General features: G+C 47.8%; 3 protein-coding genes across 9 annotated transcripts in view; all 3 read right to left on the reverse strand.

Moving 5' to 3' along the window:
- The window catches only part of LOC125951328 (uncharacterized), a 34,297-nt gene extending 31,991 nt beyond the window's left edge, over positions 1-2,306 (reverse strand). Inside the window, exons 1-2 of one of the 4 annotated variants that reach the window (XM_049680087.1) lie at positions 2,216-2,306; positions 49-2,042 (exon numbers count right to left, since the gene is read on the reverse strand). The gene's annotated coding sequence lies outside the window, so the exon portion shown is untranslated. Of the gene's footprint in view, positions 1-48 lie in introns of all 4 variants that reach the window. The other 3 variants (XM_049680089.1, XM_049680088.1, XM_049680086.1) reach the window with 3 other exon arrangements.
- Positions 2,307-3,290: 984 nt separating this feature from the next.
- Positions 3,291-8,520, reverse strand: LOC125951330 (multidrug resistance-associated protein 1-like). 3 transcript variants are annotated; one of them, XM_049680092.1, is made up of 7 exons: positions 8,129-8,520; positions 7,379-8,040; positions 5,766-7,262; positions 5,618-5,697; positions 4,129-5,491; positions 3,671-4,052; positions 3,291-3,607 (listed from the first exon to the last, which is right to left on the reverse strand). In XM_049680092.1, the coding sequence occupies exons 1-7, from the start codon at positions 8,462-8,464 to the stop codon at positions 3,413-3,415; spliced, it is 4,515 nt and encodes a 1,504-aa protein (XP_049536049.1). In that variant the 5' UTR covers positions 8,465-8,520; the 3' UTR covers positions 3,291-3,412. The 3 variants fall into 3 exon arrangements, with proteins under 3 accessions (XP_049536049.1, XP_049536048.1, XP_049536047.1); XM_049680091.1 differs by having other exon boundaries at positions 4,129-5,530; XM_049680090.1 differs by having other exon boundaries at positions 3,291-4,052.
- A 2,008-nt stretch (positions 8,521-10,528) lies between these two features.
- LOC125951332 (multidrug resistance-associated protein 1-like) lies at positions 10,529-16,404 on the reverse strand. 2 transcript variants are annotated; one of them, XM_049680094.1, is made up of 6 exons: positions 16,075-16,404; positions 15,257-15,556; positions 13,043-15,186; positions 11,510-12,967; positions 11,057-11,438; positions 10,529-10,993 (listed from the first exon to the last, which is right to left on the reverse strand). In XM_049680094.1, the coding sequence occupies exons 1-6, from the start codon at positions 16,108-16,110 to the stop codon at positions 10,799-10,801; spliced, it is 4,515 nt and encodes a 1,504-aa protein (XP_049536051.1). In that variant the 5' UTR covers positions 16,111-16,404; the 3' UTR covers positions 10,529-10,798. The 2 variants fall into 2 exon arrangements, with proteins under 2 accessions (XP_049536051.1, XP_049536050.1); XM_049680093.1 differs by having other exon boundaries at positions 10,529-11,438.

Below are 16,404 nucleotides of genomic sequence, written 5' to 3' on the forward strand. Positions count from 1 at the left end.
AACAATTTCCTTTCGCCAATGGGGGTGCCTCCATGGTTACCAACATACCTTTCCGCGCAGCGCTATTTGGACGCTCCACTTCTACTGCTACTGCTGCTATTTTTGTGTACTACGGTCTCCGCTGGCAACCCCGTGGTGGCCTCTATCCAATTCAAATCACACACTACTTTGACACTTTAGCGTCGCTGCCCGTTTTCGAAGCGATTCCACGCGTCGGCTTTTGTGGGGCGAGAGACACCAAAACAACCAACGACGAAAAAACGAAATGAAAATGGAGGAAAAGGCACAAAACAAACACGCACAATTCGTTGTGTGGGGGTTTTTCACAGTAAACGCGAACCGTAGACAGTTGCCGCTGTGTGTGTGCTCCGGCGGCTCACTATTCGCGCGCCACTATTGTTGCTTGCCCGCGTGCAGGAGGTCGTGCTTTTGATTACGGATGCGCTCATCGCAGCCATCACTAGCCATCACTAGCCGTCTACTACGCCTGGTGCTGCCACCGATGCACTTGCAGCCCGCGTTTCGCCTTCACCGCCGCCGCCGTTGTCGTCGTCGTCGTTGTTGTTGCGGGCCTGTGCATTTAAAGTAGTATGCCGGCACCCGTTTCCATCCACCCCACGGTGTATGGCCCACTTCCGATTGGAGGCTCACGCTGCTCCATCATGCGCGCATAGCAAACGCCACAACAACGCCGCACTTTGCATCGACTGCGCATACACACAAGCAAAACGCACACACACACGTAGCACAATTATAAGCCAGGCACACAATCGAGGCGTTTAAAGGGGGAGCAGGGGGGTTTTGAGGGAAATTGGCACACACCTTCGAACGCACAAATACACGCACTCGCGTTGTTGGTCACGCAAATTCCGTTGTTGCTTCTTCTACTTGCTACTAACACACTCGTTGGCCCCTCGTTGAGAAGGGGTGGCGTTTGGGCGTTTGTTTTTCCACTTTCGCTACACGTTGCTGCCTATTGTTGCCTGCTGCTATTGGGTATCTTCGAGGTATCTTTTTACGCGCACTTGTGATGCACCATAGATTCTACATCAGCACACGCGGCCCTTTCGATGGGACTGACCAGAATGCGCCAATATCGATGAAGCAGCCTTTTTTGGTAGGAGAACAAGGGGATGGGGGAGTGTGTGTGTTTTATGGTAAATTAGAAATTTACTAAACAACTAGTTGCACAATGTTTTGCTGACCTTGGCGGCGTCGATACTAGCCCAGCACACCCTTGCTTCACGCACTTCAACCGTCCCGGCCACGAAACGACCGATTTTTCGCTACCATATGTTATCGCAAAACCAGAGTGGCGCATGGTGCGAAGTGGGTGGTTTATCACTTATCACTCTGTGCACGACTCGCGGCGACTTGCGCCCGTTCCCAATGATGAGATCTTGTCAACAGTCGGACACACGAACATGCACACATACACTGAGACGCGTAATCAGATTCATTGCGCGCACTGCTGCCGAAGGAAACAAAACGGACACACGCGTTTATCAGCCACCAGCTAGCGTTTGTTATCGAGCCGTTGTCGTCGAGGTGTATTCGCGGGAAGCCTTCTGGGGCCTGGCAAAGGCGTCTCTGTCTCACGCTCGCGATCCGAAGAGCTACTACCACTTCCGTTACACGCCACAGCAGCGAAAGGTTGACACGCACGCACAGCGGCGGCGCGGTCGTACGAAAAGTGAAAACAAACCACCAACACCAACCAACCGACAGCACGAAGGCACACGAAACTCGGTTCGGCTATTTACACGTGCTTCCGGTAAGGTCGGTTACTTTCTTAAGGACACGCGGCAAGAGAAATGTGTTGTTGAGACAGCTTTGTTCGCGGTATTTAGTAGTGGCTCGTCGACCGCTCTACACACCGTTTTATTCCACTCGAGCACGTTTTGTCTACTGGCGCTGGCGGTATTTGGTGTTGTTCTGCCGGGCCTTGAATCGTTCGGGCACTGTTTAGCGGAAATGTGGAAAACTTAATCGATCCGGTCACTACATATGAGCACAACTTTTGGACCGGGAAAACCGTTTACCTGCGTTTGAACGATTTAATTGAAAGATTTGATTGTAGCGTAAGGGTAACACAGGGTTTGGAGACCAAAGATGGGAGACCCCTTAACGTGGCGACTAGTGCTGTGGTTAGCGCGCGAATTGAAACCGAAGACACGAAACGCACCCTTTGGGGTTGCTGCAACGGGTTACATACAGATAAATTAAACAAAAATCGAGGCCAAAACACTAAACTTTATCAGAAATAAGTACACCGAAGACCACCTTTTGCCTTCGTGCTGCTCGCTGAAACTGAACCACCACGTTCCACAGTCAACTGCCGAAAGCCTAACACTCCCTGTAATAGCAGCGCCTCTAGACGGTAAAGAGTAGGCGAGAATGTCAAAACCCATACAAATCCGGATTCTTCTTCCTTCTCAGCTTTCTCTTTACCGTCTAGAGATGCTGTAAGCGAGAAAGGTAAAAGATAATTCGAGCAGAATATCAACTACTCGAATCACTTAAAATCTCTAACAGATCTTTGAAACGATACCAGCGCCATCACCGGCACAAGTCCGAATCGATCAAATCGATAAAAACTTGGGCTAGTTAAAAACGATAAAAACGAAAACTTGGGCTCGTTAAGAACGATCAAATCGATAACTCCGCAAGTTAAAAAAACCGTTATTCACATATGCCGTTGAAGTCGCTACAAAATTGGGTTTTTTACATTTTTAGCACGTTTCGTAAATATCCCGATAAAGATAAAGGTGATAAAAGCAAAATGAAATCATTTGCAACTCCCGCCGTGGTACTCGCTGAAAAAGTAACCCTGCCGGCCTTACAAATCCATGAAACGCGTGAAAAACGGCATTCAGATCCGCGATAAGATCGAGCAGGAACAAGGGAAAAAGTTCTAAACCGTTTCCACCATACATTGGTAGAATTGTACCAATAACTATTTGATTAATATGTGTTTTGCTTCATTCTCATCTAACAGATCTGCATAGATTCTGGATCTGGCCTCGCCACTGTGCCCTAAGGAATGCACTCCTGCAGACGAAGACCTCGTTTGCCGGATGTATCGTCTGATAAGCATGTAAGTAAGATTCATCACCTTCCTTAATCTTATCTATATACCCGCGCTTTGATTACGAGAACCGCGTATCTACTTTTTGACCAACGAGTGAATTATTCCTTATGGCTCAAACCGAGCATTGTTTATAACATCGTTTAGTGATAAGCAGAATGATAGAGAGAACGTTAGATCAGTGGTCGCATGATACGTTTGATTTTATTTCAAAATACTATGAACACATGACTGTCCTTGAAGGATAAAGTCGAAAGTAAAAGCTAAGATGGAAGAGTTTTAGAGCTAAGTGAACACACATAATTACAAGCCATCATCGGTCGACTAGCTAACGATACCAGCGTTCTTTGCCATGCTGAAGAAAATGGTTTCCCTGTTTGCGAGTAAATTCTGCGGCGAATCACACTCAGCCACCAGTCCCTTATCGAGCACCAGCACCCGATCCGAGTCAAGGATTGTGTTCAAACGATGGGCGATCGTAAGGATCGTGCAGTCGGCGAACTCCGTCCGGATTGTTTTCTGCAAACAGTAATAAAGAACATAAGCATCTTGCAATACTTCATGGTGCTCCTTGTTGTTCACCTGAATCAAATCATCCGTTTCCAAATCCACCGCTGCCGTCGCTTCGTCCAAGATCAACACCTTCGTTTTGCGCAGGATAGCTCTGGCAAGACACACAAGCTGCCGCTGGCCGACCGAAAGATTCTCGCCGTTTTCTGCAATCTCGTGAGCCAACCCTGCCGTAAGACCCTTGACGAACGTTTTCAAATGTGATAGCTCAAGAGCCTTCCACACCTGATCATCGCTAAAATTGTTGAACGGATCAACGTTCATTCGGAGAGTACCGGAGAACAGCACCGGATCCTGGGGGATGATGGTCAACCGGCTTCGCAGCTGGTGAAGACCCATCTGGGAAATGTCGAGACCATCGATGATGATTTGTCCACCGGCCGCTTCAACGATTCTAAAGAATGAAGAAAGAATGATAAGATTTAATTAGAAAATGTTGCGCACTTGATTCGCTAATGGGAGGCTCTTACCTGAAGAGACCAAGTGTAAAACTGGACTTTCCTGCTCCAGTACGGCCCACGATACCGATCTTCTCACCTCCCAAAACGTTGAGAGAAATACCCCGAATCACCAGGTCGAGTCCGTCGCGGTATCTGATTTGATAGTCCTTAAATTCAACCTTTCCTTCCGCCGGCCATGCTTTGTCGACGGTTCCCTTCTTCCACTCGGCCTCTCGGGGTAGCACCGTGTACTCCTCCAATCGTTCGATGGCCACAATGTTCGTTTCGACTTCAGCCGTCATCCGGACTAGGAAGCTGAGTACGTTCGAGATTTGAAGAGCGTAACTAATCGACAGTCCAACCGTCGCCTGACCAATGGTGTCACGTGCAAGAATAGCAAAGAGGGCCGCAAACAGAATCACCAAGCTACCGATCATTTCTAGACGCACACCTAACCATCGGTTCGCCAAAATCGTTGGATAAGTCACCAGCTGGTTGTAGTCCACGCGGTCTTCAGATTCCTTGATAAAACGATCCTGCTGCCCGTACGCTCGGATAGTCGACTGGCCACCGATACTTTCACCAAAGTGGGAGTAGATTGGACTTCTAGTGACTGACTCGAGTCGCTTGAGCTGACGAGACGTTTCGATGTAAAATCGTTGCACAAAGTAATAGATTACCAGCAGTGGAGGTACGATGGCAAGGAAAATCGGTGTGGAAATGCCAATCACCACAAACACACCGATCACACTGAACAGCATCAGCAACCAGGCACGAATGGTCGCGGGCAGAATGTTATCCACGACATCCACATCTTTGGAGAAACGGTTGATGATGCGCCCAAGTGGAGTTGTGTCGAAGAAGGACATCGGCATGTGCATCGAGCTTTCCAACAACTTTTCGTGTGACTCTTTTGCTGCCTTCAAACAACCGAGAGCCAGCAATACTGATCCTATGAATAAGGCAATCGATTGAACGCCACCAAGTGCACCGTAAACACCGAGGTACATGTCACGGACGGACGTGTCGGTGATTGCTTCCGGATCCTCGGACCAATCTGTTAACCACATGCTGGAGTAGATGCCACTGCCCTGATTGATGATGCTGAACACGACCGACCAGAATCCAAACTGGAACCCGATCGCACTGATATACTTCTTGTAGACGGTCCAGGTCACAGCACCGGTGGCCGATTCTTCCTTCTCAATCAGCACGGCCTTGTCCAGATTCTGTATCGTAGGAACTTCCTTTTTGGCGCTCGCCTTCGATTCCTGTCGGCTGATACGTTTCTTCTTTTGACTACCATTGCTTCCACTGGATCGTACCGATAGTGTGCGCTGTACGATCTTCTGGGTCGCTTCGTCCTTGATCGTCTCTTTGATCAATTTAATTTCTGGTGACGAGACAGTAAGGTTAAAGGTTTGAATCAATTCTGTAGGCGGAGAGAGAATTTGAAAACAAAATCAATCTTCGCCGCTGAACCGTGGCTTATCGTGCGGTTCAAGCGAACCGAACTTACCTTCTTCATCCTCGTCGTCCAGCTCTTGAATATGCTGCGTGAGGAACTCGGCGAAGGCACCCTTCTGGTCGAGAAGTTGTCTATGCAGATAAAAGAGAACACACTTTAATTATGGCTAATCGAACAAACTTTTACATTATATACTCACTGGTAAGATCCACTCTCAGAGATCTCTCCATCCTTGATTACGAAGATGTTCTCCACGAATGGAAGGTACGATATACCGTGGGTAACTAACAGACGCGATCGTCCTACGAGCATACCATTGGGTCCAATCACCTTCTCGAAGATGTGCTTTCCGACGTGAGCATCTACAGCACTGAGTGGATCGTCGAATAAGTAGACCTCGGCATCAGCATAGACAGCACGAGCTAAGGCAACACGCTGCTTCTGACCACCAGACAAATTGATTCCCTTTTCACCGATCTCGGTCGTGTCGCCTCCTGGGAGCATAGCCAAATCAGGGCCCAATGCACAGCACTCGATCACTTTATCATACTTTTGCTGATCGAACGACTTGCCAAACAGAATATTATCCCGAAGGGTTGCGTTCTGGATCCAGGCCTGCTGTGGAACGTAAGCAATAGTTCCATCGGTGTTAACGATTCCACTTTGTTTCTCCATTTCACCAAGCAACGCTGATATCAAGGAACTTTTGCCAGTGCCTACCGTTCCCACAATCGCAGACAGTTGTCCCTTTCGCAATGATAGATTGATGTTCTTCAGCGTTGGAGTTTCCTCGCCCCAGGAGAACGTACCATCCTTGATGGTCAGGGCTTCATCGCTCTTGTTGTGCGTCACATTGCTGGGATCGAGCTCGGCACTATTGAGGAATTTATCGATACGCTTCACAGACACCCAAGCCTGCATCGAGAACGTCACCATCATGGGCAGCATTCCAAGCGGAAATCGCAGAATGTTGAACAATGCCAGCGATACGAACGCGGTTTGTGGATCCAGAATGTTCTCCTCGTCGACCAGCACGTAAACGGCGAACGAAACGAGCGTCACGAGGAAAGGTGCGATGGTGAAGGTGAAGTAGATGCCCGCTCCGTAGTAGGCCATTCGTTTGAGAATGCCAATCTCCTCGTTACGTACGGTCAGGATATTATCCTGGAAACTGGGTTCCCAGGCGTACAGCTTAAGCACCTTGATGCCGCCGAGAATCTCATTCATCTTCTTAACACGATCATCCTTGATCTTCATCTGAGCAACCTGGGCATCGCGCATTTTAGTTGCAATCACCCCCGATACAGGTGTGATCAGCACCATGACTCCGAGTCCAGCGAACACTGCCGCGCCCAGAATGTCGTACAGCAGGTAAATGCACAGACCGATGATCAATAATCCAGACCACAGGATGTGTAGATAGGAGGTCAGCTCAAAGAATCGCTGCGCATCCACCGCCATCAGATTCACGATCTCACCGACCGTTGTATCCTTTTTGGCTGCGCTCGAAATTCGAAGCGCCTTCCGATAGATCGCGCTCACCAAGCCAGTACGGATGCGGAATCCACTCAAGAACGTGTTGTAGAAGTATTGACCGTTCAGTAGCGCAAGTAGTAGCGAGCCCAGAAACAGGCCAAACATCAACAACAAGCCCTTCCACACAGGACCATCCAGGGCAATAACGGCCATCATCTCCCTGGTGAGGGGATAGAGAAAGAACCAAGATAAGAGACAGATGTAATGGTCAATCGATTAGATTGACGTCACGTTATCGGATGACGAAGATACGTAGGTACGGCGAGAGGTACGTACTGCATGAGATAAGGCGACGCAAACTGTAGCCCGGATATGGCAAGTTGAAGCATTCCAGCGAACCAGAATGGTGCGCCATACGCGCGAACCATCGCATACAGTGAAGATCCATTAGTCTCCGAGTGCGGTTTGTACTCAATGTGGGGCTTTCCAGCCTTCTTGTCCGCGGCAATCTGCTTCTTCCGTCCGTTGGCAACGCTCCTGTCCCAGTACTTATCGAACGGTGGTACCAGCTCACGAGAAGAATCCTGTGGGTTGATGTCGTACATATCTTCCATCGTGAGAGGTTTACGGAATCCGCGCCAGGCGAAAGAGTCAAAGTACAGGAAAAGCATCTTGCCGAAGAAGCTAGACTTCAGTTCGGGATTGGGATTTTTCGATTCCGGATAGAAGCTGACGGTCGGTGCCTTATCGGGGAACAGCTCCATTACTAGTGCCAAGCAGATGAAGGCATACTGGATGATGTAACTGACGTACTGATATTCCCCGAAATCAACCGTGTCACCGGATCCGATTGGGTTAGGACGATCGTCGTTGAGCTGCACCTCAGTCCGCAGTTGTATGATGCCGAAGAACATTCGCAGGAACCAGAAGATGAACATCGTGCCCGAAGTACGGATACCGTACTTCCGCATGAAAAACAGTAACACTAACAGATCGATCTAGAGAGCAACGAGAAAACGAATGACGAATCATTTAGACACCTTTGTCCGAGTGACGGCGACTGGTGGAAACAAGCCCCACACTCACGTAGGCAAGGGCGTTGAAGACGGCGGTTAGTATTTGCACATCGGACAGTTTCTGTTCCTCCTTGTACGACACCACCATGCCCAGATCAATCCAGCACATGCACATCAACAGAAAGATAACTAGCATCTTGGACAGGTTAAACCAATTCCATGGTATGTCCCGGTAGCGACTCTCTGTGATCTTGAAGATATCGTACACTGAGAAGACAAACAGAAACAAACAGGGGGTCCACTGTAGGATCACGCGCTGGAAGCAGAACGTGAGGTTGGGATTGTCCACATCCCACACGAACGCTTCGTCCCAAAAGGGACCACCACAGAAATCCTCGAAGGTCATGGTTGACCCGGTACACGGTACACTTGAGCACTACGCGCCACAATCGTTCCCGTTCACAGTAACTACGGGACTGAAACCGGGCGCCCGTCGGTTGATAGCGTTTTATATGGCCATACAGAGACCTTATCAGCAGCAGCAGCAGCGACATCAGCGGGTCTTTATTGTACCGATACAGGATAAGTACACAGGTAGAATTGCCTTCGATAACGTAACAACACACTTACACTAGACTTTTCAACCATCGTCATACACCTCCCTAATGAATGGTTTCGATCAGAGAATTGGATGGCATTGCTTGGCAATAATTCACCGAATGTCTCCCTATTTGGTCGTGGGAGATAAAGCACCGTGTAATTGCAGCGTCACCGTGAGCTGTTATCACGAATATCACGAGATGAACATAATGGATCGCGGTGAAAAATCCGATCGATGACACTCTCGCTCGAATGGTGCGTTATCTATATGGCGCTGACCTCGAAGGTGTCGGGTATTTTGGACAGGCCGTTGAACTAATCCACTATTGGTTAGTCGAGAGAAAAAACATTGTTCAGAAACATATCGGATATTATGATCGGGACAGCTGATTGAGAGTAGATAACAGGGCGACCGCGACTGATAGTGTCGTACGTTTACAAGCAGTTTTCAAGCACTAGTGCAACCCCCGGCGGACTTATTTGCGACGAGCAAGTGTTAACATGATGCTCAAGTTGATGTTTGTTTATCGCATTCTCGGCGTAAGAGGCTCGTCTGTACGATGCGCCAATTATGTATCCGGCTAGTGCATGCAACCTCACGAAATTACTTACGTAGACATACCTGGTACGCGGTCAGCGTAAAAAAATCTGCAGACTCATCGGATGATGACAATTAAGTCTTGAATTGCTTGATTTCAATACGAAATCCATCGCTCGAATATTGATAACGTAGATACTCGTCTGTCCCGTGTTCGACCGCTTATCAGCAGCTGAAAAATGATGACCAACGCTAAAAAGGCATTTCGCGTCGCGTGTAAATGTCGAGCAGCGATTGTTGATTATGGAACAGTCGGAGCCAATTCCAAAATCCTGGGAATTTTGGCAAGTGCAGCTGTTGCGATAATGTGTTATTTACTCTTTATCAACCATGCTGCGGTTGCTGGATTGGTCTATGAATTCGTCTCTTGATTCAAATAGGGATTTACCATATCCCAATAAGTAAAGCCGGTATATCATGTCCGAAGATTTTACCAATCCGAGTTGCTCAATGTGAAATACTTTAATAAGATCGAAGGTTAAGCTAGAACCAAAGAACTGGCAAATTGTGAACTCTTTATCAATATCTGCATTGATTTAGTCTGGAGTTTACAACTAGCAAAACAAGGTTGGTACATAATCAGTTTTTGTAGTCAGTTTGCTAAATTTGTACATAGATGAATTTTACATTCATGTACGACATTACCTCACTTGGTAGGCCTGGTCTATTACACCTGTTGGTTATAAAACTTTAAATTGTTAACAAAAAAACAAAGAGGTTAGAAAAAACGTAATGGTCGGTCCAAACGGTGTCCATAATTGGCAGCGGTTACACGCATAGGAATGGATGAGGTGGTAATGAGTGAATCATCCAATGTCTGATAAGGCTCATCGGTTCCCCATAAAATCATGTTGAAAACACCGATTAGATAAAAACTGTGGTCATGTGGACGATAACGGGCTTACAATCCGGGTAACACATGGTACCAACGTAAATTTTAGGTGCGTTACAACAACTGAAATCGGAGCAGGTCGAGCTGTGATATTTCTCATCAACCGACATTGACAAGTTGTTAGACATTTTGATTTAAATATAGAGTAAATAATAGAATGAGTGTACGAATAATAGTAATAATTCAAGTGATAGTAATGCTTAAGATTACTATTATGAAAACTACCTTGCATGGGGTTCTACACAACATATGATCATAAATAGTATTAAATTCGAGCATTCAATACTACCAAGTGATATTTTAGTAATTTTGGAGCAAACCTCGAAGTATAACAGAACATGTTTAATTCATTATTATTTTATTCAATATCAAATGTTTATGTGGTACAATAAATATTTCCTACCGCTGATGGCGTTTGTCATCAATAGTTGTAGGTTAGTTAATTATTAGGCCAGCCAAGTAGAAAGGTAGCTGTGATCATACTTCAAAGTGCTGCTGTTAGCATCACTGGAATGCAGAGCGCGTGCGTACCTCCGTGTTTATTGCGTGACCATAGGCAGGGAGGGTGGTTGACTGTGTGTTATGATGTAACGGCCAACTGTACACGATATCGATTCGAGATTCACCAAGTGTCGATACCGGTACGTGCTCTAGCTTACGATTCCAGCATTTTTGGCCATGCCGAAGAAAATGGATTCCCTGTTTGCGAGCAGATTCTGCGGTGAATCACACTCAGCCACCAGTCCCTTATCGAGCACCAGCACCCGATCCGAGTCAAGGATTGTGTTCAAACGATGGGCGATCGTAAGGATCGTACAGTCGGTGAACTCCGTCCGGATTGTTTTCTGCAAAAAGAAAATAACGTTAAAATCTTTAAAACCCACCAGTGGCCGATGCTTCGAACTCACCTGAATCAAATCATCCGTTTCCAAATCCACCGCTGCCGTCGCTTCGTCCAAGATCAGCACCTTCGTTTTACGCAGGATAGCACGAGCAAGACAGATCAACTGTCGTTGACCAACCGAAAGATTCTCGCCGTTTTCGGCCACCTCATGGTCTAATCCTGCCGATAAACCCTTGACGAACGTTTTTAAGTGAGATAGCTCAAGTGCCTTCCACACCTGATCGTCACTATACGATTTGAAGGGATCTACATTTACACGCAGAGTACCGGAGAACAGCACCGGATCCTGGGGGATGATGGTCAACCGGCTTCGCAGCTGGTGAAGACCCATCTGGGAAATGTCGAGACCATCGATGATGATTTGTCCACCGGCCGCTTCAACGATTCTGAAGAATGAAGAAAATAAGATTCAATTAGAAAATGTTGCGCACTTGATTCGCTAATGGGAGGCTCTTACCTGAAGAGACCAAGTGTAAGACTGGACTTTCCTGCTCCAGTACGGCCCACGATACCGATCTTCTCACCACCTTGCACGTTAAGAGAAATGCCTCGAATGACGAGATCGAGACCTTCACGGTATCTGATTTGATAGTCCTTGAACTCAACCTTTCCTTCCGCCGGCCATGCTTTGTCGACGGTTCCCTTTTGCCATTCGGCCTCTCGTGGTAGTACGGTGTACTCCTCCAATCGTTCGATGGCCACAATGTTCGTTTCAACTTCAGCCGTCATTCGGACTAGGAAGCTGAGAGTAGCTGAGATCTGCAGTGCATAACTGATCGACAAACCAACGGTAGCTTGGCCAATCGAATCACGTGCTACCATTGCAAACAGAGCAGCAAAGAAGACCACCAGTGCACCAACAAGCTCCAATCGTACCGCTAACCAACGATTGGCGATGATACTTGGATACGAAGTGAGTTGGTTGTAATCGACGCGTTGTTCCGATTCGTTCATGAAGCGACCTTCCTGTTTGTAGGCCCGAATGGTACTCTGGCCAGTGATACTTTCGCCAAAGTGGGAGTAGATTGGACTGCGTGTAACCGACTCGAGACGCTTCAACTGCCGTGAAGTGGCAATGTAGAACTTCTGTATCAAGTAGTAAATTACCAGGAATGCAGGCACGACGGCCAAGAAGACGGGCGTGGAGATGCCAATCACTACAAACACACCGACCACGTTGAAGAACATGAGCAACCACGCGCGGATCGATTGTGGCAAGATGTTGTCCACGACGTCCACATCCTTGGAGAAGCGGTTCATGATACGACCAAGCGGAGTTGTGTCGAAGAAGGACATCGGCATGCGCATGGAGCTGACGAGCAGGTTATGGTGCAGTTCGCGTGCCGCACGAATACAACCCAAAGCCAGTGTAACGGATGCAATAAGTAGGGCAATCGACTGGGCTCCACCAAGTCCACCATATACACCGAGATACATGTCGCGTACCGAGTTGTCTGTAGCCGCCTCAGGATCCTCGGACCAATCCGTCAACCAGATGTTGGCATAGATTGCCGTTCCCTGGTTGATAACGCTGAAGAAGATAGACCAGAAGCCGAGCCACAATCCAATGCCCTTGAAGTACTTAATGTAGACCACATAGCCGACAGATCCCGTGGCAGATTCTTCCTTTTCGATCAATGTCGCTGCAGACTGCTGCTGGGCTGGTATATCTGCTGCACGCTGCTTGTTGCTGTTGCGCGATTCAACGCGACTGAGGCGCTTCTTGCGAATGCTCCCATTGCTGCCACCAGAGCGATCCGACCGTGTGGACATCGCACGCTGAACTATTTTTCGCCCTTCGTTATCTTTTAGTGCTTCTTGAATAAGCTTCAACTCGTCCTCATCTTCATCGTCCATTTCTTGGATATGCTGCGTGAGGAACTCGGCGAAGGCGCCCTTCTGGTCGAGAAGCTCCCTACGGAAGAAAGGAAGAACGAATTAATAGTTATGCTTGGTCTTATCGGACAAGCGTTCAATCTACTTTACTTACTGGTATGAGCCGCTCTCAGAAATCTCTCCATCCTTCATGACCAATATCTCTTCGACGAATGGCAGGAACGATATACCGTGGGTAACTAACAGACGCGATCGTCCAACGAGCATACCATTGGGCCCAATCACCTTCTCGAAGATGTGCTTTCCAACGTGAGCATCTACAGCACTGAGTGGATCGTCGAATAAGTAGACCTCAGCATCAGCATAGACAGCACGAGCTAAGGCAACACGCTGCTTCTGACCACCAGACAAATTGATTCCCTTTTCACCGATCTCGGTCGTGTCGCCTCCTGGCAGCATAGCCAAATCAGGGCCCAATGCACAGCACTCGATCACTTTATCGTACTTTCGCTGATCGAACGACTTGCCAAACAGAATATTATCCCGAAGGGTTGCGTTCTGGATCCAGGCCTGCTGCGGGACGTAAGCAATAGTTCCGTCGGTGTTGACCGTTCCCTTCATCTTTTCCATTTCACCAAGTAAAGCGGAAATGAGAGAGCTCTTGCCAGTTCCCACTCCGCCAACAACGGCCGAAAGTTTGCCTCGTTTCAGTACCAGATTGATGTTCTTCAACGTCGGTGCATCATCACCCCAGGAGAACGTACCATCCTTCACCAGAATCGCATCGTCACTTTTGTTGTGCGTCACGTTGTTGGGATCCAGCTCTTCACTGTTCATAAACTTGTCGATACGCTTAATCGATACCCAGGCCTGCATGGCGAAGGTGATCATCATCGGAAACATGGCCAAGGGGAAACGTAGGATGTTGAACAATGCCAATGCCACGAACGCGGTTTGTGGATCCAAAATGTTCTCCTCATCGATCATCACGAATACTGCAAACGAAGCCAACGTCACCAGGAATGGTGCCATCGTCCACACAAAGTACGTGCCAGCTCCATAGTACGCGGCTCCCTTAAGCACTTCCAGCTCCTCATTTCGCACCGTTACGACCGTATCCTGGAAGCTGGGCTCCCAAGCGTACAGCTTAAGCACCTTGATGCCACCGAGAATCTCATTCATTTTCTTCACACGCTCGTCCTTGATTTTCATTTGTTCCACCTGAAGATCACGCATCCGGGTCGCGATGAATCCGGTAATGGGGATCATCACCACCATTACACCCAATCCGGCGAACACGGCCGGTCCGAGCAGATCGTACAGCAAGTAGATACACAGAGCAATGATCAGCGGTGCTGACCATAGCACGTGCATATAGGAGGTCAGCTCAAAGAATCGCTGTGCGTCGACCGCCATCAAATTGACGATCTCACCGACGGTAGTATCCTTCTTGGCAAAACTGGAGATACGCATTGCCTTCCGATAAATTGCACTAACCAGGCCAGTACGGATGCGGAATCCGACAAGGAATGTCCGATGGAAGTATTGTCCGTTGAAGAGGGCAATCAGCAGCGAGGTTAGGAACAGTCCGAGTGTGATGATCATTCCCTTCCAGAAAGGTCCATCCAGTGCAATGACGGCCATGATCTCCTGCATCAAGTACGGCGATGCAAACTGTAGTCCCGAGATGGCAAACTGCAGCATACCGGCAAACCAGAACGGCCCACCGTACGCTTTCACCATCGCCGGCAACACGGAACCGTTTGTGGCCGCATTCGGTTTGTATACCAGGCCCGTCTTGCCCGCTTTCTTATCAGCCGCGATCTGCTTCTTTCGGCCCTTCTCAACACTCTCGTACCAGTACTTATCGAACGGAGGAACGAGTTCGCGTGAGGTATCTTCCGGGTTCAAATCGTACATGTCGTCATCGGTGAGTGGTTTCCGGAAGCCACGCCAAGCGTACGAGTCGAAGTACAGATAGAACAGCCGGGAGAAGAAGCTCGTACTCAGCTCCGGGTTTGGATTCTTCAGCTTCGGAAATTCACTGTACCGTGGTTCCTTGTCGGGGAACAGTTCCAGCAGCACCATCACACAAACGAACGTATACTGAATTGTGTAGCTGACAAACTGGAATTCTGCAAAATCTCCCGTACCGGAGCCCCGCGTATCATGCTCCATTGCTTCCGTGCGCATCTGAATGATGCCAAAGAAGGCCTTCAGGAACCAAAAAATGAACATTGTTCCGGTACTACGGATGCCATACTTCCGGTAGAAGAAGAACAGCACCAACACAAGGATCTGAATGGATGAAACGCACGAGGATTAAGCATGGTAACAAGGGCACGGGCTGATGAGTGCAATAACTTACGTAAGCGAGAGCATTGAATATCGCCACCAAGATCTGGACATCGAAAACCTCGGGTTCGTCGAGATTTTGCACAACCACACCAAGATCAACCCAGGACATAATCATTAGTGCGCAGGTAAAGCCCATCTTGGTAAGGTTGAACCAGTTCCATGGTATGTCCCGATAGCGGCTTGTGAGTATGCGGTACGCTTCGTAGATCGAAAATACATAGAGGAAGAAGCACGGTGTCCATTGTAGGATAATGCGTTGGAAGCAAAACGTTAGATCCGGGTCGTTTTCTCGCCATGTGAGGTCATCGTCCTGTTAATAACATACAGTTGATTGTTAAATTATCGGCATGTTTAAAATTTTCGAAAATCAGCCAATCACACCAAACGATTATTCGAGAAGAACACGTTACGTTACGAATGAATTTGATTCAAGTGTTATGAATTTTTAAATAACGAGTGTACTGATCTATCTTCGGAGCAACTTTTCGAAGGTTATTATGACGGATACAATCACCCCACGGTTCCAAAAATGTTCAACTCATCGTCCACTAATCCATCCTTCCAGCAAAAAGATAAGCATCAATACGCAAGTCCGTTGACTCATCGAACGTCATACTTATTTGGTGGGGGACCTTTTTTGGAATGCACTTATCGGCTGGATATATCGTAAACGATATCACTCGCGCAGCGAAATCATACAAGTCACTGAATTGTAGCCGAACGAGTACATGGTGCTCAAATAATGATTGATTCTTGCGAAATAACAAGGGGTAATGCAATGCTATTCGTAGTAAAATATGTGTCTATGTTTAGTATGTACACACTTACCCAAAAGGGACTACCACAAAATTCTTCGAATGTCATTGAAGTGCCACCTGCGCTGCGCAGGTTTCTCGCCGATTTCGAATATAATCTTGAAATGGAAGCTACTTTTATGTAGTTCCAAGCACTATTATACTCCACCAACTGATAACACTATTAAGATCAACACGGTACACGGGTTCACTCCACAATAGCACTAGCTACTAGTTCTCGGTGCTCACGGTATTGCAAAGTGTCACTGTCTTGAGCTGGCCACCTTCGTGGTCCGGTGCTTCTAGCTTACTGATTGAAATCGATCGCGGAACAGGCGTTATAATACAATTGATACCACCTCCG

The sequence above is a fragment of the Anopheles darlingi genome, chromosome 2, assembly GCF_943734745.1.
Source record: "Anopheles darlingi chromosome 2, idAnoDarlMG_H_01, whole genome shotgun sequence".
In the NCBI taxonomy this organism is placed as follows: Eukaryota; Metazoa; Arthropoda; class Insecta; order Diptera; family Culicidae; genus Anopheles; species Anopheles darlingi.

Coding starts and splice junctions, on each gene's coding strand:
- LOC125951330 (XM_049680090.1), bottom strand. CDS start 8,464: ATGACCTTCGAGGATTTCTGTGGTGGTCCCTTTTGGGACGAAGCGTTC. Junction 8,041..8,128: donor TCTTCAACGCCCTTGCCTAC/GTGAGTGTGGGG, acceptor GTTGCTCTCTAG/ATCGATCTGTTAGTGTTACT. Junction 5,698..5,765: donor TCTGAGAGTGGATCTTACCA/GTGAGTATATAA, acceptor TTATCTGCATAG/ACAACTTCTCGACCAGAAGG.
- LOC125951332 (XM_049680093.1), bottom strand. CDS start 16,110: ATGACATTCGAAGAATTTTGTGGTAGTCCCTTTTGG. Junction 12,968..13,042: donor TCTGAGAGCGGCTCATACCA/GTAAGTAAAGTA, acceptor TTTCTTCCGTAG/GGAGCTTCTCGACCAGAAGG. Junction 11,439..11,509: donor CTTACACTTGGTCTCTTCAG/GTAAGAGCCTCC, acceptor TTCATTCTTCAG/AATCGTTGAAGCGGCCGGTG.